The sequence below is a fragment of the Pseudophryne corroboree genome, chromosome 3 (genome assembly GCF_028390025.1).
Source record: "Pseudophryne corroboree isolate aPseCor3 chromosome 3, aPseCor3.hap2, whole genome shotgun sequence".
In the NCBI taxonomy this organism is placed as follows: Eukaryota; Metazoa; Chordata; class Amphibia; order Anura; family Myobatrachidae; genus Pseudophryne; species Pseudophryne corroboree.
In genome coordinates this window covers 89,646,082-89,662,330 of record NC_086446.1, presented here as the reverse complement: position 1 = coordinate 89,662,330, position 16,249 = coordinate 89,646,082, and the positions used below count along the sequence as shown (strand labels likewise).

General features: G+C 47.2%; 1 protein-coding gene across 5 annotated transcripts in view; it reads right to left on the bottom strand.

The window, feature by feature from the left end:
- Positions 1 to 767: 767 nt before the first annotated feature.
- Positions 768 to 16,249, bottom strand: part of LOC135057050 (zinc finger protein 883-like) — a 74,496-nt gene continuing 59,014 nt past the window's right edge. For 4 of the 5 annotated variants that reach the window (XM_063962926.1, XM_063962925.1, XM_063962927.1 and 1 more), the window contains one exon: positions 768 to 2,591. In XM_063962926.1, coding sequence (XP_063818996.1) covers positions 1,189 to 2,591 — 1,403 coding nt within the window. In that variant the 3' untranslated portion in view covers positions 768 to 1,188. The remainder of the gene's footprint in view (positions 2,592 to 16,249) is intronic. The other variant, XM_063962929.1, reaches the window with a different exon arrangement.

The window sequence follows — 16,249 nt, the reverse complement described above, 5'->3', positions numbered from 1 at the left end:
AAATTGAGGGAGGCGGCGCGCCACATACAACAGAAGGGACTGAGAAATGGCAATTGAAAACTTTATTGACATGGACACTGTACAAAAAAAACCCAAAACAACAGAGCGATCCAACAGCAGAACGGCACTCCAGCCCCGATCTGCCGAAATGACAGAGGGAGCTTAACAAGCGGTGAGTCACTGCCCCAGCCTTAGTACATTGGGGAGCCCTTACCTTCAGATAGGAACAGCGTCGCAGTCGAAACCACTGCGTGCGCTACCTGCATTCCTTAAGAAGCCGCTGTGAGCTGCATCATACATTGCGGTGATGCGGTAACAGCAGCGGTTAGCATGCGCTATGTGCAAAAAGCACATAGCGCACGTTCTTACATCTGCCCCATGGACACTCCCTGAAAACGGTCAGTTGACGCCCACGAACGGTCTCTTCCTGTCGCAATCGCTTTCTTCATTAGATCCCTTGCTCCCTGGCATCGGCCGTCGCTAGGGAGCGACGCGCCTGCGCATTGCGACCCATGTGCAGGCGCTGTGAGAAAAGGCAGTGTGCCGTCAGGTCTGAATGACCACCACAGTCCATGTATGTCTGTGGATGGTAAAGGCTAGATTTATTAAGCAGTTACTTTTGTAAGCGGCTGATTCGCTGAAGTTTTCACACTGAAATTTCAAACTGCAATAAATAATCAAAACCGTGTGTTTTGCATTTAAGTAAATCTACCCTCTAGCTTTTAAGTACCCTCAATAACTCAGTTATGTCAATATACCTTGAAGTATATGTTTTAATGTATTCATGTCTGCTTTTATTATTTACATTAATAACATACACCACTTTCTCAATATTTACTATTGATGCTTATTTTACATATATCAGCTCATTGATGAAGTGTGAGCTTTCTGTTGTCTAAGAAACAATTTGTGTGCAAAACATTTCCCGCACTCAGTTCATGTAAATGGCTTCTCATTGGTGTGATGTCTCTCAAGATGGGATTTCTGTGTAAAACATTTCCACAACTAGAACATGAAAACCGTTTCTCACCTATGAATTCTAATATGTTTAACAAGACCTGATTTCTGTGTAAAACATTTCCACAACTAGAACATGAAAACCGTTTCTCACCTATGAATTCTAATATGTTTAACAAGACCTGATTTCTGTGTAAAACATTTCCACAACTAGAACATGAAAACCGTTTCTCACCTATGAATTCTAATATGTTTAACAAGACCTGATTTCTGTGTAAAACATTTCCCACACTCAGAGCATGTAAATGGTGTCTCACCTGTGTGATTTCTCCGATGTATAATAAGATATGATTTTTTTGCAAAACATTTCCCACACTCAGGACATGGAAACGGTTTATACCCAGTGTGTGACCTCTGATGTTCCACAAGACGTGAATTACTTGGAAAATTTTTCCCACACTCAGAACATAAAAAAGGTTTCTCACCCGTGTGACTTCTCTCATGTATAACAAGATAAGATTTATAAATAAAACATTTCCCACACTCTGAACATGGAAAAGGTTTCTCACCTGTGTGACTTCTTTCATGTGTAACAAGATGAGATTTTTGTGTAAAACACTTCCCACACTCAGGACATGTAAACGGATTCTCACCTGTGTGAAGTCTCTCATGTGTAACAAGATGTGATTTCTTTGCAAAACATTTCCCACACTCAGGACATGTAAATGGCTTCTCACCTGTGTGAAGTCTCTCATGTGTAACAAGATGTGATTTTTTTGCAAAACACTTCCCACACTCAGAACATGAAAATGCTTTCACATCTGTGTGAAGTCTCTCATGTGTAACAAGACTGGATTTATTTGCAAAACATTTCCCACACTCAGGACATGAAAATGGTTTCACATCTGTGTGAAGTGTCTCATGTGTTACAAGACTGGATTTCTTTGCAAAAGATTTCCCACACCTAGAGCATGTAAATGGCTTCTCACCTGTGTGAAGTCTCTCATGTGTAACAAGACTAGATTTAATTGCAAAACATTTTCCACACTCAGAGCATGTATACGGCTTCTCATCAGAGTGTGTCCTCTGATGTATGACTAGATAGGATTTATGTGTAAAACATTTCCTACACTCAGAGCATGTAAATGGCTTCTCACCTGTGTGAAGTATCTCATGTCTAACAAGACTGGATTTCTTTGTAAAACATTTTTTACACTCAGGGCACATAAATGGCTTCTCACCGGTATGTGTCCTCTGATGTAAAACAAAAGAGGATTTATGTGTAAAACATTTCCCACACTCAGAGCATGTAAACGGATTCTCACCTGTGTGAGATTTTTTATGCCTAACAAAAGCTGACTGATGTATAGAACTTATACCAGATTCATAACTAGATGATACTGTTTCACCTTTATGAGCTGTATTGTGTGTAGCAAGATCTGAATTATCAGGAGAATGTTCCTCATGATTAGAGGAACCACATGACATATCTGTACTGGGAAGTGCTGGATGTATATTTAGGATAATGGTGTTTTCTCCTGGAGAATCTTGTCTGATGTTCTTATCTTCTATTTTAATATCTGGAGACATGATGAGTCCTCCCTCCGAGATATTCCTGCTTGTGCGCCCATCTACTGGAAACAAATGTATGACAATAGACATAATTTTTTAAACTGAGGAGCAAATGTTTATGGATGTCTCAGCGCTTTCTGAACTTAACATGTCTAAGACTGAGCGGATCCTCTTCCCCACTATATGGAGTCGTGCCCCCCCTCCCCCATTTTACTATCCATCGACAACCTCACCATCTGTTTCACAAGTCTGCTGTCTTGGAATTATACATAACTCCATTGTCTCTAGACTGAACTACTGCAACCTCCTCCTGTGTGGCATCCCCAACAACCATCTCTCTCCACTTCAGTCAGTCCTCAATATGCTGCATGGGTCTCCCTACTACTACAGGCCCTACACTGGATCCCAACCCCCTCAGAAACCAATTGTAACTTCTCACACTCACCTATAAAAACCTCAACCAATCATCTTCCCCCTACATCTCCAACTGCATATCCCTCCACACTTAACTTTTCCAATGACTAACACCTCTCCTCCCAACTAATTACCTCCTCCCACTACTACCTCCAAGACTATGCCCAGGCTGCTCCCCACAACTGGAACTCTTACCTTCTCAGGCTCTTCCCCTCTCTCCAAAGCTTCATACAGGCTCTCAAACCCTTACTTCTTTACTAATGCTTTCCTGCCAAGGACGTAGCTACCATAGGTGCAGGCAGTGCAGCTGCTATGGGGCCCAGAACTGAAACGGGCCCAACTTCCCTGTCAAAGTTACAAGTGTTAAATACATTTTCCGCCATTGGGTGGTACGTAGGGGTCCTTTCAAACTTTTTCCTTGGGGCCTGCAATATATCTCGGTATGCCCCTGGACCTGCTCATTGTAGTGTGGTATAAAATTAACTGGAAGGCATTATAATGTTATATAATATGAACTGGGGCACTGTAATGAGTCACAATATGAATAGGGAGCACTACATATCATAATGTGAATTGGGGGTACTGTGTGGCATAATGTGTACTGGCAGCTCTGAAATGTGACATAGGGTGAACTTGAGCACTACTGAGATTCTTAAAAGAAACTAGGGCACTATTATGGGGCATAACATTAGATAAGGCTCTACGATGGCTCAGAAAATGAACTAGGGCACTATTATAGGGCATAAAATTAACTGCTGCAGAGAAGTGTCTCTCTAGAAGCATTGGGAAGGGGGAACTTCAAAATGTTGCTATGGGGCCCACAAAGTTCTGGCTACACCCGTTTCCTGCTCTCATCCTAAACCACCTCTCTATGGGCCTAATTCAGACCTGATCGCAAGCAAGCGATTTTTGCACTGCTGCGATCAAATACACTCCCCCTGTAGACGGTGACTAATTTAGCTGTGCAAGTGTGTGAACGCATGTGTAGCAGAGCTGTACAGATTTTGTGCAGTCTCTGCGCAGCCCAGGACTTACTCAGCCGTTGCAATCACTTCAGCCTGTCCGGGATCGGAATTCACGTCAGGAACCCTCCCTGCAAACGCATGGACACGTCTGTGTTTTTCCAGACACTCCCTGAAACGGTCAGTTGATACCCACAAGCGTCTTCTTCCTCTCAATCTCCTTGCGATCGCCTGTGCGAAAGGATCCGTCGCACAAACCCATCGCTGAGCGACGATCCGCTTTGTACACATGGGTCTGCGCATTGCCCGCAGCGATCAGGTCTGAATTACCCCCTATGCTCACTGTCTCTCCCATTTGTGTCACCGCCGCCTGTCAGCATCTTCCCCTATAGACTGTAAGTTATAATTATCAGGATCCTCTCCATTTTTTTAGATTTTGTTTCCCTGACGTATACTATAATTCTCTCCCCAATACCAACAGCGGCAACGAGACCTTGAGTTCAGTCAGCGCAGCTTTTGTTGGTATTCTGACTGCATATGCTGCAATGTTATTATAGCTTTTATCCCATGTTCTACAGTCTTTTGCACTACTGTCTTGTTATGTTTGCAATGTTTTCTGTTTCTATACCTTGTACGGCACAAGGACCCCATATACATTAAGAATAATAATAATAAGATTTTAAACCTACCGGTAAATCTTTTTCTCCTAGTCCGTAGAGGATGCTGGGGACTCTGTAAGGACCATGGGGTATAGACGGGCTCCGCAGGGGACATGGGCACTCTAAAGACTTTAGACTAGAATGGGTTTGCACTGGCTCCTCCTCTATGCCCCTCCTCCAGACCTCAGTTAGAGAAACTGTGCCCGGAGACGGACAGTACAAGGAAAGGATTTTTGTTAATCTAAGAGCAAGATTCATACCAGCCCACACCATCCACACCGTATAACCTGGAATATACGCAATCAGTTAACAGTATGAACAAAACAGTATCAGCCAACGACTGATCTTAACTGTAACATAACCCTTATGTAAGCAATAACTATATAAAAGTAAGGCAGACTTAAGTCCGCACTGGGACAGGCGCCCAGCATCCTCTACGGACTAGGAGAAAAAGATTTACCGGTAGGTTTAAAATCTTATTTTCGCTTACGTCCTAGAGGATTGCTGGGGACTCCGTAAGGACCATGGGGATTATACCAAAGCTCCAAACTGGGCGGGAGAGTGCGGATGACTCTGCAGCATCGTTTGAGCAACATGAGGTCCTCATCAGCCAGGGTATCAAACTTGTAGAATTTTGCAAAGGTGTTTGAACCCCGACCAAGTAGCTGCTCGGCAAAGGTGTAAAGCCGAGACGCCTCGGGCAGCCGCCCAAGAAGAGCCCACCTTCCTAGTGGAATGGACCTTTACCGCATTTGGTAACGGCAATCCAGCCGTAGAATGACCCTGTTGAATCGTGTTACAGATCCAGCGAGCAATAGTCTGCTTAGAAGCAGAAACGCCAACCTTGTTGGCTGCATACAGGACAACAGTGCCTCTATTTTCCTAATCCAAGCCGCCCTGGCTACGTAAATTTGTAAGGCCCTGACTACCTCCCGGAACTTGGAATCCTCCAAGTCTCCCGTAGCCACAGGCACCACTATAGGTTGGTTCATATGAAACGATGAAACCACCTTAGGCAAAAATTGAGGACGAGTCCTTAATTCTGCTCTATTCACATGGAAAATCAGATAGGGGCTTTTGTGAGACAAAGCCACCAATTCGGACATCCGCCTTGCAGATGCCACGACCAACAACATGACCACTTTCCAAGTGAGAGATTTTAATTCAACTGTTTGAAGAGGCCCAAACCAGTGAGATTTTAGGAACTGTAACACTATGTTAAAGGTCCCATGGTGCCACTGGGGGCACAAAAGGAGGCTGTATGTGTAGCACTCCCTTTACAAAAGTCTGGACTTCTGGTAGAGAAGCCAATTCCTTCTGAAAGAACATAGACAGGGCCGAAATCTGTACCTTAATGTAGCCTAACTTCAGGCCCATATCCACTCCTGTTAGTAGAAAATGGAGAAAACGGCCCAGATGGAAATCGTTCGTAGGAGCATTCTTGGCCTCACACCAAGATACATACTTTCTCCAGATACGGTGATAATGCTTCGCCGACACCTCCTTCCCTAGCCTTTATCAGAGTAGGGATGACTTCCTCCGGAATACCTTTCCCAGCTAGGATTCGGTGTTCAACCGCCATGATGTCAAACGTAACCACGGTAAGTCTTGGAACATGCAGGGCCCCTGCTGCAACAGGTCCTCCCTGAGAGGAAGAGGCCCTGGATCTTCCGTGAGCATCTCCTGAAGATCTGAATACCAGGCCCTTCGAGGCCAATCTGGAAACAATGAGTATTGTCTGCACTATTTTTTTGTCTTATGATTCTCAATCTTTTTTAGATGAAAAGAAGAGGAGGGAACGCATAGACCGACTGAAACACTCATGGTGTCCCCAGGGCGTCTACCGATACTGCCTGAGGGTCCGTTGACCTGGCCCAATACCTACGAAGCTTCTTGTTGAGGCGTGACGCCATCATGTCTATTTGAGGAAGTCCCCAAAGACTCGTTATCTCTGCCAAAACGTCTTGATGAAGTCTCCACTCTCCTGGATGGAGAACGTGTCTGCTGAGGAAGTCTGCTTCCCAGTTGTCCACTTCAGGAATGAAGACTGCTGACAAAGCGCTTACATGATTTTCCGCCCAGCGAAGAATCCTGGTGGCTTCCGCCCTTGCCACTCTGCTCATTATCCCGCCTTGGCGGTTTACATGAGCCACGGCTGTAATGTTGTCTGATTGAATCAGAACCGGTAGGTCGCGAAGAAGATTCGCCGCTTGTCGTAGGCCGTTGTATATGGCCCTTCATTTCAGTATGTTGATGTGTAAACAAGACTCCTGGCTTGACCATAGTCCCTGAAATTTTCCTCCTTGTGTGACTGCTCCCCATCCTCGGAGGCTTGCGACCGTGGTCACCAGAACTCAGTCTTGAATGCCGAACCTGCAACCCTCTGGAAGGTGAGCAGTCTGCAGCCACCACAGGAGACACACCCTGGCCCTGGGGGACAGGCTTATTTTCTGATGTATTTGTAAACGGGACCCCGACCACTTGTCCAGAAGGTCCCACTTAAATTCTCTGACCATGTTCTGGAGTTCCTGGGCTTTTTCCATCGGGAGATAAACCCTCTTTTGTTCTGTCCCCAGACTCATTCCTAAGAAAAATAGCCGAGTCGTTGGAAACAACTGTGACTTTGGTAGACTTAGAATCCGCCATGCTGCTGCAGCACTCTCAGGGAGAGCGACACACTTTTCTGCAATTGATCTCCCGATCTTGCTTTTGTCAGGAGATTGTCTAAGTACGGGATAATTGTGACTCCCTGCCTGCGCAGGAGTACCATCATTTCGGCCATTACCTTGGTGAAAATCCTCGGTGCCGTGGAAAGCCCAAACGGCAACGTCTGAAACTGGCAATGATAGTCCTGTACAGCGAATCTCAGGTACGCCTGATGAGGAGGATATATGGGGACATGAAGGTATGCTCCTTTATGTTTAGTGACACCATAAAATCCTCCCCTTCCAGGCTGGAAATAACAGCTCTGAGTGATTCCATCTTGAATTTGAACCTTTTCAAGTACAGGTTTAGGGATTTTAAATTTAGCATGGGTCTGACTGAGCCATCCGGTTTCGGGACCACAAACCGGGTTGAATAGTACCCCTTCCCCTGTTGAACTAGGGGAGCCTTGACAATCACTTGTTGTTGACACAGTTTTTGAATCGCAGTTAAAACTATCTCCCTTTCTGGGGAAGAAGCTGGTAAAGCCGATTTGAAAAATCGGCAAGGAGGCACGTCTTCGAACTCCAGCTTGTAGCCTAGGGATACCATCTCCATCGCCCAAGGATCCACGTCCGACGGAACCCAGACGTGGCTGAAGACTCGAAGGCGTGACCCCATCGGCGTGGACTCCCTCAGTGGAGCCCCAGCATCATACGGTGGATTTAGTAGAAGCCGGGGAGGACTTCTGCTCCTGGGAACTAGCCGTAACAGGCATTCTGTTCCCTCTACCCTTACCTCTGGCGAGGAAGGAAGAGCCCCGCCCTCTTCTGGACTTATGCGACCGAAAGGACTGCCTCTGATATTGTGGAGTTTTCTTTTGCTGTGGGGGAACATAAGGCAAAAAAATAGATTTACCAGCGGTAGCTGTGGAAATCTATCTTCCGGCTCTGTGAGGAGGACGGCGGCGCAGCTCTGGGATGAACGGCGACGGTGAGACCTGCGTTCCGACCCTCTGGAGCTAATGGTGTCCAGTAGCCTAAGAAGCAGGGCCTATCATTTAAGTAGGTCTGCTTCTCTCCCCTCAGTCCCACGATGCAGGGAGCCTGTTGCCAGCAGTGCTCCCTGAAAATAAAAAACCTAACAAAAAGTATTTTACAGAGAAACTCAGGAGAGCTCCCCTGCAATGCACCCAGTCTCCTCTGGGCACAGGATCTAACTGAGGTCTGGAGGAGGGGCATAGAGGGAGGAGCCAGTGCACACCCATTCTAGTCTAAAGTCTTTAAAGTGCCCATGTCTTCTGCGGAGCCCGTCTATACCCCATGGTCCTTACGGAGTCCCCAGCATCCTCTAGGACGTAAGAGAAAATAATAATAATAATAATACTATTAGGGAGTCTGTCATGATTGGACGCCACTCTGGCGTCAGAATGTGCATAACTGCAAATAATATTGTATTGATCAATGTCTGCAAATGCCCTGTGTGTGGTTATGTATAAACCCTGTGTGAAAAGGTCATAGGAGACTTCGGCGTGACGTGCCACTGCTCCCATGCTGATCTTAGAGGGGGAGGTGTCATGATCCAGGCTATTTCAAGTAGGAATAATTAAGAATTTACTCACCGGTAATTCTATTTCTCGTAGTCCGTAGTGGATGCTGGGTACTCCGTAAGGACCATGGGGAATAGCGGGCTCCGCAGGAGACTGGGCACTCTTAAAAGAAAGATTAGGTACTATGGCGGTCATTCCGAGTTGTTCGCTCGGTAAATTTCATCGCATCGCAGCGATTTTCCGCTTAGTGCGCATGCGCAATGTCCGCACTGCGACTGCGCCAAGTAAATTTGCTAAGAAGTTAGGATTTTTACTCACGGCTTTTTCTTCGCTCAGGCGATCGGAGTGTGATTGACAGGAAGTGGGTGTTTCTGGGCGGAAACAGGCCGTTTTATGGGCGTGTGGGAAAAAACGCTACCGTTTCTGTGAAAAACGCGGGAGTGGCTGGAGAAACGGAGGAGTGTCTTGGCGAACGCTGGGTGTGTTTGTGACGTCAAACCTGGAACGACAAGCACTGAACTGATCGCAGATGCCGAGTAAGTGTCGAGCTACTCAGAAACTGCACAGAGATGTCTTATCGCAATATTGCGAATCTTTCGTTCGCAATTTCACTATGCTAAGATTCACTCCCATTAGGCGGCGGCTTAGAGTGCGCAATGCTGCTAAAAGCAGCTTGCGAGCAAACAACTCTGAATGACCACCCATATCTGGTGTGCACTGGCTCCTCCCTCTATGCCCCTCCTCCAGACCTCAGTTAGGGAAACTGTGCCCAAGAGATGACATTACAAGGAAAGGATTTGGAATCCAGGGTAAGACTCATGCCAGCCACACCAATCACACCGTACAACTTGTGATAACTATACCCAGTTAACAGTATGAACAACAAATGAGCCTCATTAACAGATGGCTCATAACAATAACCCTTTAGTTAAGCAATAACACGTATTGCAGAGAGTCCGCACTTGCCCAGCATCCACTACGGACTACGAGAAATAGAATTACCGGTGAGTAAATTCTTATTTTCTCTGACGTCCTAGTGGATGCTGGGTACACCGTAAGGACCATGGGGATTATACATCAAAGCTCCCAAACGGGCGGGAGAGTGCGGATGACTCTGCAGCACCGTATGAGCAAACTCAAGGTCCTCCTCAGCCAGGGTATCAAACTTATAGAATTTTGCAAATGTGTTTGAACCCGACCAAGTAGCAGCTCGGCAAAGTTGTAAAGCCGAGACCCCTCGGGCAGCCGCCCAAGATGAGCCCACTTTCCTTGTGGAATGGGCTTTTACTGATTTAGGATGCGGCAGTCCAGCCGCAGAATGTGCAAGTTGAATCGTGCTACAGATCCAGCGAGCAATAGTCTGCTATGAAGCAGGAGCACCCATCTTGTTGGGTGCATGCAGGATAAATAGCGAGTCAGTTTTTCTGACTCCAGCTGTCCTGGAAACATAGATTTTTAGGGCCCGGACTACGTCCAGCAACTTGGAATCCTCCAAGTCCTGAGTAGCCGCAGGCACCACAATAGGTTAGTTCAAATGAAAAGCTGATACCACCTTTGGGAGAAACTGGGGACGAGTCCTCAATTCTGCCCTGTCCATATGTAAAATCAGATATGGGCTTTTGCACGACAAAGCTGCCAATTCTGACACACACCTGGCCGAAGCCAAGGCCAAGGCCAATATAGCATGACCACTTTCCACGTGAGATATTTTAGCTCCCCGGTTTTAAGTGGCTCAAACCAATGTGATTTTAGGAAATCCAACACAATGTTGAGATCCCAAGGTGCCACTGGAGGCACAAAAGGGGGCTGAATATGGAGCACTCCCTTAACAAACGTTTGAACTTCAGGCAGTGAAGCCAGTTCTTTTTGAAAGAAAATAGACAGGGCCGAAATCTGGACTTTTATGGAACCCAATTTAAGGCCCATAGTCACTCCTCACTGTAGGAAGTGCAGAAATCGACCCAGCTGAAATTCTTCCGTTGGGGCCTTCTTGGCCTCACACCAAGCAACATATTTTCGCCATATGCGGTGATAATGTTTTGCTGTCACATCCTTCCTAGCTTTTATCAGCGTAGGAATGACTTCATCCGGAATGCCCTTTTCCTTTAGGATCCGGCGTTAAACCGCCATGCCGTCAAACGCAGCCGCGGTAAGTCTTGGAACAGACAGGGCCCCTGCTGCAACAGGTCCTGTCTGAGAGGCAGAGGCCATGGGTCCTCTGTGAGCATCTCTTTAAGTTCTGGGTACCAAGTCCTTCTTGGCCAATCCGGAACAATGAGTATAGTTCTTACTCCCCTTTTTCTTATTATCCTCAGTACCTTGGGTATGAGAGGAAGAGGAGGGAACACATACACCGACTGGTACACCCACGGTGTCACTAGAGCGTCCACAGCTATCGCCTGAGGGTCCCTTGACCTGGCGCAATATATTTTTAGCTTTTTGTTGAGGCGGGACGCCATCATGTCCACCTGTGGCCTTTCCCAGCGATTTACAATCAGCTTGAAGACTTCTGGATGAAGTCCCCACTCTCCCGGGTGGAGGTCGTGTCTGCTGAGGAAGTCTGCTTCCCAGTTGTCCACTCCCGGAATGAACACTGCTGACAGTGCTAGCACGTGATTCTCCGCCCATCGAAGAATCCTTGTGGCTTCTGCCATTGCCATCCTGCTTCTTGTGCCGCCCTGTCGATTTACATGGGCGACTGCCGTGATGTTGTCTGACTGAATCAGAACTGGTTGGTTTTGAAGCAGGGGTTCTGCTTGACTCAGGGCGTTGTAAATGGCCCTTAGTTCCAGAATATTTATGTGTAGGAAAGTTTCCTGACTCGACCATTGTCCTTGGAAGTTTCTTCCCTGGGTGACTGCCCCCCAACCTCGGAGGCTTGCATCTGTGGTCACCAGGACCCAATCCTGTATGCCGAATCTGCGGCCTTCGAGCAGATGAGCACTCTGCAGCCACCACAGCAGAAACACCCTGGCCCTCGGGGACAGGGTGATCAACCGATTCATCTGGAGATGCGATCCGGACCACCTGTCTAACAGATCCCACTGAAAAATCCTTGCATGGAATCTGCCGAAGGGAATTGCTTCATAAGAAGCTACCATCTTTCCCAGGACTCGCGTGCAGTGATGCACCGACACCTGCTTTGGTTTCAGGAGGTCCCTGACCAGAGATGATAATTCCTGGGCCTTCTCCTCCGGGAGAAACACCTTCTGTTCTGTGTCCAGAATCATGCCCAAGAACAGCAGACGCTTCGCAGGAATCAGCTGTGACTTTGGGATATTCAGAATCCAGCCGTGCTGTTGCAACACTTCCTGAGAGAGTGCTACGCTGACCAACAACTGCTCTCTGGACCTCGTCTTTATAAGGAGATCGTCCAAGTACGGGATAATTATAACTCCCTTCTTCCGAAGGAGTATCATCATTTCAGCCATTACCTTGGTAAATATTCTCGGTGCCGTGGGGAGACCAAACGGCAACGTCTGGAATTGGTAATGACAGTCCTGTACCACAAACCTGAGGTACTCCTGGTGAGGTGGGTAAATGGGGACATGCAAGTAAGCATCCTTGATGTCCAGCGACACCATAAAATCCCCCTCTTCCAGGCTTGCAATAACCGCCCTGAGCGATTCCATCTTGAACTTGAACTTTTTTATATAAATGTTCAAGGATTTCAAATTTAGAATGGGTCTCACCGAACCGTCTGGTTTCGATACCACAAACATTGTGGAATAGTAACCCTGTCCCTGTTGAAAGAGGGGTACCTTGATTATCACCTGCTGAAGATACAGCTTGTGAATCGCCGCCAGTACTACCTCCCTTTCTCTGAGAGCAGCAGGCAAGGCTGATTTGAGGTAACGGCGAGGGGGAGTCGCCTCGAACTCCAGCTTGTATCCCTGTGATACTACTTGCAGAACCCAGGGATCCACCTGTGAGCGAACCCACTTGTCGCTGAAGTTCCGGAGACGCGCCCCCACCGCACCTGGCTCCGCCTGTGGAGCCCAAGCGTCATGCGGTGGACTTAGAGGAAGCGGGGGAAGATTTTTGATCCTGGGAACTGGCGCCTCTGACCCGCTTGCCTTTCTGGGGCCGAAAGGACTGTACCTGATAATACGGTGCTTTCTTAGGCTGTGAGGGAACCTGAGGTAAAAATGTCGACTTCCCAGCTGTTGCTGTGGAAACGAGGTCCGAGAGACCATCCCCAAATAATTCCTCACCCTTGTAAGGCAAAACCTCCATGTGCCTTTTAGAATCCGCATCACCTGTCCACTGCCGAGTCCATAATACTCTCCTGGCAGAAATGGACATTGCATTAATTCTAGATGCCAGCCGGCAAATATCCCTCTGTGCATCTCTCATATATAAGACTACGTCTTTAATATGCTCTATGGTTAGCAAAATCGTATCCCTGTCGAGGGTATCAATATTATCTGACAGGGTATCGGACCAAGCTGCTGCAGCACTAAACATCCAAGCTGAAGCAATTGGAGGTCTCAGTATAGTACCTGAGTGTGTATATACAGACTTCCGGATAGCCTCCTGCTTTCTATCCGCAGGCTCCTTTAAGGCGGCCGTATCCTGAGATGGCAGTGCCACCTTTTTTGACAAGCGTGTGAGCGCTTTATCCACCCTAGGGGATGTCTCCCAATGTAACCTGTCCTCTGGCGGGAAAGGGTACGCCATCAGTAACTTTTTAGAAATCACTAGTTTCTTATCGGGGGAACCCACGCTTCTTCACACACTTCATTCAACTCATCTGATGGGGGAAAAACCACTGGTTGCTTTTTCTCCCCAAACATAATACCCTTTTTAGTGGTACCTGGGTTAATATCAGAAATGTGCAACACATTTTTCATTGCCGTAATCATGCAACGGGTGGCCCTAGTGGAATGTACATTAGTCTCGTCCTCGTCGACACTGGAGTCAGACTCTGTGTCGACATCTGTGTCTGCCATCTGAGGTAGCGGGCGTTTTTGAGCCCCTGATGGTCTTTGAGACGCCTGGGCAGGCACTGGCTGAGAAGCCGGCTGTCCCACAGCTGTTATGTCATCGAACCTTTTATGCAAGGAGTTGACACTGTCGTGTAATACCTTCCACATATTCACCCACTCTGGTGTCTGCCCCGCAGGGGGTGACATCACACTTATCGGCACCTGCTCCGCCTCCACATAAGCTTCCTCATCAAATATGTCGACACAGCCGTACCGACACACCGCACACACACAGGGAATGCTCTGACTGAGGACAGGACCCCACTAAGTCCTTAGGGGAGACAGAGAGAGAGTATGCCAGCACACACCACAGCGCTATATATCACAGTATACTGAGTGATTTTTCCGAAAAGCTGCTATTATACACAATTTGCGCCTAAATTTATGTGCCCCCCCCTCTCTTTTTTACCCTAGAAGTTTGGAATTGCAGGGGAGAGCCTGGGGAGCGTTCTTCCAGCGGAGCTGTGAAGAGAAAATGGCGCTGGTGTGCTGAGGAAGATAGCCCCGCACCTTTATCGGCGGACTTCTTCCGCTTTTTTATATGTTTTATGGCGGGGGATTATGCACATATACAGTTTAATAACTGTATTATGTGCTATTTAGCCATGTAAGGTACTCTAATTGCTGCCCAGGGCGCCCCCCCCCAGCGCCCTGCACCCATCAGTGACCGGAGTGTGTGGTGTGCAGAGGGAGCAATGGCGCACAGCTGCAGTGCTGTGCTCTACCTTAATGAAGACCGGAGTCTTCAGCCGCCGCTTTTCCACTTCTCTTCGTTCTTCTGGCTCTGCGAGGGGGACGGCGGCGCGGCTCCAGGACCAGACGACCGAGGCTGGGCCTGTGTTCGATCCCTCTGGAGCTAATGGTGTCCAGTAGCCTTAGAAGCCCAAGCTAGCTGCAAGCAGGTAGGTTCGCTTCTCTCCCCTCAGTCCCACGAAGCAGTGAGTCTGTTGCCAGCAGATCTCACTGAAAATAAAAAACCTAACAAATAGTTTCTTTTCTAGGAAGCTCAGGAGAGCCCCTAGGGTGCATCCAGTTCTGGCCGGGCACAAATACTAACTGAGGTCTGGAGGAGGGGCATGGAGGGAGGAGCCAGTGCACACCAGATATAGTACCTAATCTTTCTTTTAAGAGTGCCCAGTCTCCTGCGGAGCCCGTCTATACCCCATGGTCCTTACGGAGTACCCAGCATCCACTAGGACGTTAGAGAAAGCCTGTTAATAAGTAGTATGATATCAATATAGATGATACCAGGATATCCGAGTGATGTATCAATGGATGTGATGCCAACGCATCTGGGTTATATCGAAATGGGCATGATTGAAATTTGTATTATTCCAATTGATGTATCAATGTACCAGTATGTGATAACTGTCTTTGCATGTTAAATGGTTGAAGCTTGATTGATCAGCTGGCATTTCATTGTAACCACAGAACTCAGAGGCACACTGACTGTTTAGGTGTGAAATTTAGTTTAGTTTAATTACCCCAGAACCATAGCTAGGGCCAGAGAGGTGTTAAGCCCTTCCTGCTCTGTGTCATTTGTTTACACAAGAACCATGGCCAGTGCTTCAAAGGAGAAGAAGATAAGGCCATTCGCCCTTGAGAGAGTAACCGGGAAGCCCAGTATGAGATGACACTCAATACCTTCTCTGGCTTCTGGAACAGTAACACTCCAGAGGGAGGGGGGTTGACGGGGCAGCATGTTTTTTTTAAATAGGAGACCCTCAGAGTGTAAGTTGTCCATTATCAAAGAAGTGGGTCAGGAGAACATTCTGGCTCTGTAATGTTCCGATATATCCGAAGCGGCTTCACTTTACCTCATCGTTCTACTGTGCATGCGTGCTAGGATCGGTGGGTTTATCTTCCTATTTTTATTTTCTTGAAGTTGTCTTTCTGCTGTGACTTTGACTTTTTATCATTATATTCTTGTTACTATCTTTTTTTTGTAACATAAGCTTTGAAGTGTTTTACTTGAATTAAATAATCTAATTTTAGATCTGGTTTCTGTTGTGTATCCAACCCAACTCTCTGAAAGAGGCGTTACCAAAATATTAATAATTCTAGGTGCAGGCAAAAGCCATAAGTTTGTCTTGGGTCATACCCTAAATATTTGTACTTTGGCTGGTGGCAGTGATTTTGTGTGAAATTGACGCACGCGTACAGGTATCCAGTAAAGGTGTCACGTGGCCAACAACGTTTTAAATCGCGACTTGGATAGGTTGTCCGGGGCGTCCTCCAACCCACGGCCCAAGCATTCCCCATTTGCAGACACTGTGTCGGAGTTGGGTCTGATTGACCCCTGGAGATTGAGGAATCCTGATTTGAGGCAATACTCATGTTTTTCACGCTCTCACTCTTCTTTCTCTAGGATAGATTTGGCTCTTCTGTCCCGGGAGCTTTTGCCCAAAGTTCAAAATGTTAAATATGAGACATGGGGTATCTCGGATCACTCCCCAATATCGTTACATATTGACTTAAACTGCCAGCGAGGCCAGGCAGTGTGGA